The sequence below is a fragment of the Mustela putorius genome, unplaced genomic scaffold (genome assembly GCF_011764305.1).
Source record: "Mustela putorius furo isolate JIRA1106 unplaced genomic scaffold, ASM1176430v1.1 tig00000695_pilon_pilon_pilon, whole genome shotgun sequence".
NCBI classification, from domain to species: Eukaryota; Metazoa; Chordata; class Mammalia; order Carnivora; family Mustelidae; genus Mustela; species Mustela putorius.
This window is the reverse complement of record NW_025421447.1, coordinates 1808688-1816687: the sequence shown is the minus strand read 5'-3', so window position 1 is coordinate 1816687 and position 8000 is coordinate 1808688. Positions and strand designations below refer to the sequence as shown.

The 8000-nt window shown below is 48.8% G+C and overlaps 1 protein-coding gene across 1 annotated transcript; it reads right to left on the bottom strand.

The window, feature by feature from the left end:
- Positions 1-455: 455 nt before the first annotated feature.
- On the bottom strand, positions 456-6934 carry S100A11 (S100 calcium binding protein A11). The gene is made up of 3 exons (XM_004776669.3): positions 6437-6934; positions 1718-1870; positions 456-793 (listed from the first exon to the last, which is right to left on the bottom strand). Exons 1-3 carry the CDS (start codon positions 6437-6439, stop codon positions 638-640), a joined length of 312 nt encoding a protein of 103 aa, XP_004776726.1. The 5' UTR covers positions 6440-6934; the 3' UTR covers positions 456-637.
- Between the last annotated feature and the right edge of the window lie 1066 nt (positions 6935-8000).

Here is an 8000-nt window from a genome sequence, read left to right as displayed (position 1 = left end):
TCCAGCTCATCCTTCAGATGTCAGCACTCGAGATCTCAGAAACACGCCCTTCCCCAGCCCCCATTAAGCTGTAACACACCACCCTGTGATCTTTCCTCCATAGGACTTCACACACTCCAGTTATCTTTGTTGCTTACTTGTTCATTGGCTTCCCCCACTAGAAAGTCAGCTGAGTGAATGCGGGACCTTGTCTGTCTTGCCGACTGTGTCTTCAGAGCCTGTGACAGTGCCCGCAGTAGGGGTGAACAGATGCTTACTGATTTATGACAAGTGATACCTCTCCATCAGTCTGAGTAATCGAAATGATTCTACGGGTATAGTGAGTCATAATTACATCTACACCCAGTGTGTATTTCACTATTTCCTGTGCTGCTCCGGGAACTGCTTCCATCATGCTAATGCCATTCTTCCCATGCTGCTTCCTCTCTGGCACAAATGTAACTGACTTTCTAGTGTGGGATTTAAAAAACACTATTGCTTTATTAACTACCAGCAGGACTGGCCTGCACAGAGGGGTGGGGGGGTGGGGGCGCTCTGGGCTCAGGGTCCATGGAGATTGTGAGGAGGACGTGATGACTGGGAAGCTGTTTTGAAGGCAAGAGGTGATCTGGAGCGCAGGCCCAAGAGCCCCTCCGATTTACTTCCGGAAATGCGGAGACTTTGTAAAGGAGTCATGGCAAGCTATAGCCATGCCACCAATAAGATTAAGAAATTCTTGGAAATCTAGCTGCCCGTCAGAGTTGAGGTCCAGTTTCTTCATCATGCGGTCGAGGACACCAGGGTCCTTTTGGTTCTGCAAGATAACAATAAGTATCATAATGATCCTATTAGAAATACAATTAATTTATGTCACACTTTCTAAGATGCTTTCCATTATGTCACCACATTTTAGTCACACAAGAGTGTGCAGTACAGGGTAGGGGCTAGTAGCATTTCCACTTCCCAGACACTGAGACAGACTCAAACAGATGAAGTGACTTGCTGAAGGGGAAATCTGTGACTAGAATACACATTTTCTGGCTCCCCGCCCAGGGTTCCTCTGTGACGGGCACAGGCTGGCTATTCAAGTTCATAAAAGCAGAGGAACACCTTTGTCAAGTGTTGCATGCAACCGCAGTGTATGAACTGTATGGAAGTGGAGTGAAGTGACAGGGAAGAAGGTGCAGGCCCCGATCTGCCCCCTCCTCCCCTTAGCTTAGTGGCCAACACGTGCACACGCTCACAGCAGCTAGTGGCAAAGGGCTGCTTAAATTAGGAATTTAGAAAGTCAGTCCTTAAGTGGCACATGCGCCTTATGGCTACCACACTAGACTATGCAGGTATCCAGAACATTATTTCCATGATAACAGAAAGTTCCGTGGGCGGGACTTGCCTAGAAGCTTTGGGTTGGACGAATAAATTTGAAAACTATCCTATTACACCATTTACCATTTCATATGCCTTTTCCCTAAATGGAAGAAACAATTCACCATCCCTTGTGTCATGCAGTTTGATAACTTTGATCTTTAAAATACATCTTACTCAAAGAAAAGAAGAAAAGGTCCTTTAATAGTCACAGCACTCCGAGCCCTGGGGGCTCAGCCTTGTCCATGCTAGAGTGATTGAAGCAGGAGTGTGGGGGTCAGCTGCTGGGCCTTCACTTCTAGCCATTCTGCCAGCACCTTATTTAGAGCTCTGGGCAGTTTGGGGAATGAGGGTTGGGAGCCGGGAGCCATACCTTTGTGAAGGCAGCCAGTTCCGTATTCATGAAGGTTAGGAACTCTGTCTTGGAGAGCGTGCAGTTGTTACCCTCCTTTCCAGCAAACTTCTGGAAAACAGCAATCAGAGACTCGATGCACCGCTCGGTCTCAGTAGGGCTGGACATTTTTGCCTTTAGAGAAAAAAAAAGTCAGGGCTCAGACAAGGGCTAGATGCCCAGAGGACACTCTAGAGATCTCATACTTTCATTTCAGGGCAAAGCAGTTTCCTAAAAGGCTAGGTCATATTTTAAGGGGCAGAGGGCCCCAGGACAAACACAGAAAGTCACATTCTGTGAGCATGCCTTCCCTATCCATTCCCATGTTTATTCCGGGTGAAGCATATTGAGGGTACACACAAAGCATGTGGGTGTGTCTAAAAGTAGTAGACTGCCTAGATGAGAGTGAGCATGGCAGGCTTCATGATGTTTCTAGAACTTGTCAGTAAACATATGTATAACTATAGCTCCACAGATCCATAAGCACACCAAGCTCTGTCTAGAGATTAAATAATTTCCTATTTTCTAAGAGAATACAGAGACTATTGGGATGAATGAAATGGCAGCTTTTTAAATCAATACTGAGGGGTGTCTGGGTGGCTCAGTTGGTTAGATGACAGACTCTTGGTTTTGGCTCAGATCATGACCTTGGTTTTGGCTCAGGTTATCTCAGGGTCATGAGATCGAGCCACACTCAGGGCGTGGAGCCTGCTTAAGATGCTCTCTCTCCTTCTGACCCACCCCAATAAATAAAAAAAAAAGCAATACTGAATTCCTGGGACTCTTGCATTTTCTAGAAGAACACTAAATGCATAGTTATTATGTGTGTGGTGGAAGATCTGAGAGCTTTTTGGATGTTCAAAAGCTTCATTCATATCAAAGGTTAGAAATCGTTAATTTTACATGTGAGAAACAGAGACATGAGAAGGTAATTGACATAGCAGAGTCACCCCTAGAATCTCAGCCTCCAGGTCCCTTTCTGCAGTTCTTGGTCTTTGTTCTAAGATACCACTAATTCCTACAGGAACAGCTGAAGAACTTCTCTGGTCACTTCAAAACACAAAGGTGGATATCAGGAAGGGAGCGCCCAGTCTGTCACACAGCTCACCTGACCTCTACAGAGCTAAACCTCAGCTGTGGTTGCACCAGGAGGAGCTGGGGTCAATTCTGCGCTGGGCTCTGCTTTCCTTTTAACAGAATCCTTCAGGGAAATCCTATTTTGCAGAGCCTTTGGGTCATTCCTGCTGGTACCTAGATCCCCCTGGTGGTTCAGACTGGCAACTGCAGGCTTTCTGGAAGACCTGCCCCCCTAGGCCCTTCCTCTGAGGCTTCAGGTATTAACAATGCTTTGCAGGGTTCCTGGGTAGCTTAGTCATTTAAGCGTCTACCTTGGGATCAAGTCCTGCTTTAGGCTTCCTGCTCAGCAGGGAGTCTGCCTTCTCTCTCTGCCCCTCCCATTGCTCATTCCGTCTCTATTAAATAAATACCTAAAATCTTGGGGGAAAAAATGATCCTTGGATGGTGACATTTGCAATTTAGCAATGAACCTTTAATTTGGTTTTTGCAGAACTTCCTGGAGACTTTCAATCCCAGTAATTAGCGAGCTATGGACTGTAATTAATGTGCTACGAACTGATCTGAGCTTTAGCCACACAACTTTGGGCTCCTTCCCTCTTCCCTGTAGTGTTTTCATTTGCAGTTTCTCCATGTGCTTTACCAGCTAGCTGAGCTGCTTGGGGCTGATTGTATGTAGTAGTTATCTGTAATGCCCCTTCCAAGGTGGTTCTAATGAACTTTTCTGGAGGTGGATTCTTTCCTAACAGTCATCTTGTTGGAATTTTTTTTTTTTTTTCCGTCAAGCAAAGAAAAATGTTTGTAAGTCCAGGATTTGGGAGTGAAACAGAATAAATAGCCTGGAAACAGTTGTATTTGCTCCACAGCCTTCCTTATCAGGACTAAAATCTCACATCTTAGTAATGTGTCAGTTGACAGGAAGAAGGTCAGCTGGGAGTGAATGCCAGATAAGGTAGAAGATTCCAGGCTGAGGAGCAAGGGCTTTCTGACCTTTCTCTAGGCCTGCAGATGCTACTCTGCCCCCTTTCCCTGTAGAATTCAGATTGTTTTGCTTTTCTAGTTTCCAAGTGGCTTTCTGCATTTTTTTTTTCCTTCCTTAACATCAGGACTATAATTTAGACTTTTTTTTTCTACTTGAAACTGTTGCTATCAACTACAGAAGGGAAAATTTTAAAACCTCTGTATTTCTCCTCAGAGGTAATTTTCCAGAGCACAAAAAAAGAAACACAATTACCAAATTACTGAAATGGAACTGCAAAATTTGTAGAGCAGAAGGGGGCTTGGGAGATGGTTCCAGGGAAGGGAGGCCCAGAGACAGGAAAGCTTTGCTCCGGGTAGAGCTGCGGCTGAGACAGAGGAGAACTGGATCTCCTGACCAGAGGCCAGCACTGCCCACGGCTCACTGCATCCTCACAGTTGTATTTGGCACCATGATAGGAAGAAGAAAATGGTGTGAGAGAACTGGATACTGTGAAAGAATTTAAACAATGCATGCTCGAATGTTGATGAAAGGGGTAAGAAAAAGGAATATGAAAATGAAGTAACACTTGAAAATGACTCCAGCACTGCTGTTTTCATACTTATTTTTTAAAAAAGATTTTATTTAGATGTGTGAGAGAGAGAGAGCAAGAGAGCATGCACAAGCAGGCAGAATGGCAAGCAGAGATAGAGAAGCAGGCTCCCCGATGAGTAAGGAGCCCGATCTGGGATCATGAGCTGAGCTGAAGGCAGACGCTTAACCAACTGAGCCACCCAGATCCACTTCCTTCCTTCCTTATGTCTGTCTGTCTGTGGCATGGATCCCAACCTGGGAATTGATCTCACTACCCTGAGATCAAGACCTGAGCTGAGATCAAGAGTCCCACCCCTGATCAACTGAGCCATCCAAGCACCCCTGTGTTGGACTGGCAGAAAGGGCTACTTAAGATGGTTAAAGTTCCTGCCACAAAACCTAAGCTCCAACAGGAGAACAAAGACCCAAGCAGGAATCTGTAAACCCTCCCAACTGGGGCTCCCGTGGACCAATGGGACCCTGACAAGCGGGAATCTGAGAATGCCGCCTGGGGCTCCAGTGGACTAATGGGACCCCGACGAGCAGGCGAAATATCCAAATAAGGTAAACTTGCCAAAAGACCCCTGAACTCTGCTCCAGGCCCCTTAAAAGTCTCCTCCTCCCTGCCTTGGGCGCTACTTCCCCCACTCTGCTTTCCAGAGTCGCGGAACCTCGCCCGAGGGTGCCCACCTCCTCCCAGCGCAACTTTCCTGGCTCCCCTTCTGAGCCCTGAAACTTCGAGGGGGAGTGTTTTTCTAATAAATCCTGCCTTGCACCCACTTTGCCTGGTGTTGTGTTTAATCTCACCGGAAAAACTTTACACCCTGCTGTTGTTCTTAACCAATGTGCTCTCCCACCCCCAAAGGATCTGTAATGGCAGATCTTCACCACCTACTGGTGATGGGTCCACCTTTTCAAGGTTCCATGCGACATTGTTACTCCCTTTTTGCATGGAAAGGAAGGAGGGAAAGAGTAGGCAGGGATAAATGTTGACACACTAGAGCAGAGTCTGGCAAATGTTTTGTACAGGGTCAAACAGTAAATATATTAGGCCACTGTGATCCATGTGGTCTCTGTCCCTCCTCTTCTGCAACGGGCCAGCAACCACAGACAACTGGTAAATGAATGGGTGTGGCCGTGTGCTAATAAAACTTTATTTATGGACAATTAACTTTGATTTTCGTATCATTTCACATGTCATAAAGTATTATTCTTCCTGTGATTTTCTTTCAACCACTCAAAGACATAAAATCCATTCACAGCTTTTGCGGGGGCGGGGATGTAACAGAAACCTCATTTGGCCCCTGGGCGGAAGCTTACTGACTCCTTTCACTGAAGAGGCCTTGGAGGAGGTAAATTTTGGAGGTGGCTTAATGCAAAAGTGAGAAATAGAGTTCGAAGTAGGCTGGCGGAAACTGAGAAGAGAAAAAGAGATGGCGACGCGAGTCCCTGGAAAGATGGTGGGTTCAGAGGAAAAGGGCAGGAGGAACTCGGCCTGGATGGGGCTCCTCCCACCGTCTGGGCCGCATTCCGCTGGCTGGGAGCGGCATCAGCTTCAGGCTTTTTGAGTCCTGGCGGGTTGCCTAGCTCACCGAAACTGATTTTCCCAGGCTCCCACGGCTCAGTTCTGAGAAGTGTCCTTTTCTGGTCTACAGAAACAACTAGTGCCGCCGGACGCCCCTACGGCCCTTTCACTTGTCTCCCAGGGGCGGGCCAGGGGCCTCCAGCCCTTCCCCAGCGACTTCCCCACTTGCCGGTAGAGGGGGATCGGGCGTGGCGCCACCCGCGGGGTAGCGGTGCCGAGCGCAGCCCCCTTCTCCAGACGCGCACCAGCCCTCCGCCCGGGAGCCCGAGACCCTCCGGGGGGTCGATCCTCGGCGGCTATCGCAGCTATCACTTAGGGCTACTTCCTTCCTGCCTCTCCACCCCAATTCCCCCCACCCCACCCCCGATTTATTTTTCCTGCCCTACTTCCTGCCACATCCACACAGAAACGAGAGATCGAGCATGGTGGAAAGCGCGGTGTGGCTCTTTCTATTGCAGCGCTTCGAAGACCAGAAAAAGTTCGGGCTTACCATGTGTTCGCGGGACGGGCGCGGAGTGGGCGTCCGGCGGCGGCGGCGATGGCGACGGCGACGGCGGCGGCGGCAGCGGCAGCGGCGCAGCGAGCTCTGGGCAGCGGGCGGCGGGCTCCCGGCTCTCTGCGACCCGCCCCGCGCGACCGCTCCTGACTCACGCGCCCCCTCCCGCCAGTCAGCCTCCGCCTCCCGGAGCCGATCCGGACTTGTCCGCCCCGCCCGCGTTGCCCAACGCGCAGCTCACCCACGACGCGCTCTCTTCCTGCCTGTGGGCCTTGAAGATTTAAAGGGCTTTCCTGAGTTAGAAATTCGGCGTAGCCGTCTTGGGCGCGGTGTGCCCCTGTTTATGGTTCTTTTCCGTGTACGAGCCCGTTCTGCTCGTTCAGATTAGAGAGGCAGGAGGGCCCTTTTGTAAAAACGTGCAACGCGGAGTGTGGCCGTAACTGTAGAAGTTCCCTAGGAGCCGGGCTGTCTCTTCCTTCACGCTAAGGTTGGGTAATGGAGGAAGCAGTGGTGAGTCCTGCCAAGTGGAGCGCTGTTGTCTCAAACTTCTTCCCCTGAGACACTGAAACCCTCCAACCCTCAAACCACTGCAGTTAAAACCTGACCGGTGTGAGTAGGTATTTGTTCTGTGTGCAGTTGGCAGAAGCTCTGGGTTCTGAAATGGTGCTGTCACTTTATTGCAGTACTTTTGGCAAATCCCCTCTCTCCTCAGAGCTCCATTTCCTTATCTGTTAAAAGCAGTGGTGTTGCATTTCCTGTTTCATAAGATCGTTATAACTGTCCAGGGAAATCATGGCTTTGAGACGGCTTCAGAAACTGTGGAGTAGACGTGAATGAAAGATAACGGACCACAGGGCATTGCATAAATTGCTTCCTGCACCGGCTGCTCACTTCTGAGCAAATCTGCGTCTCCCCTCAGCTACCCAGAGGCATGTTTTCTGGAATCCAGTTGAAAGCCTTACCCAAGCCCTAGGCTCAATAATTAAAGAAATAACCTGTTTCTCGCCCGTCTTCCCCTTCTCCGCTAATGGTACTGCCTTTCTGCCATTCTTCCGTTCTGCTGACCCGAGAGCTGTGTAGTCAGGTTTTGACTGTAAATCCCTTTCTTACCCACAAGTCTTTTCAACTGTCAACTTCTATCATTTTTTTTTTTTTAAGATTTTGTTTATTTATTTGACAGAGAGATCACAAGTAGGCAGAGAGGCAGGCAGAGAGAGAGGGGGAAGCAGGCTCCCTGCCAAGCAGAGAGCCCGATATGGGGCTTGATCCCAGGACCCTGAGATCAGGGCCAAAGCAAAAGGCAGAGGCTTAACCCACTAAGCCAGGAGCCCCCCAACTCCTATCACTTAAAAAAAAAAAAAAAAGATTTTATTTACTTATTTGACAGAGAGACAGCAAGAGAAAGAACAGGAGCAGGGGAAGCAGGAGAGGGAGAAGCAGCCTTGATCCCAGCACCCTGAGATCATGACCTGAGCAGAAGGCAGAAACTTAACTGCACCATCCGGGTGCCCTTATCAGTTTTATCTTTATACTTTCTTGAATCTGCCCCATCTTTTCT

Coding starts and splice junctions, on each gene's coding strand:
- S100A11 (XM_004776669.3), bottom strand. Junction 794..1,717: donor AACTGGCTGCCTTCACAAAG/GTATGGCTCCCG, acceptor GTTATCTTGCAG/AACCAAAAGGACCCTGGTGT.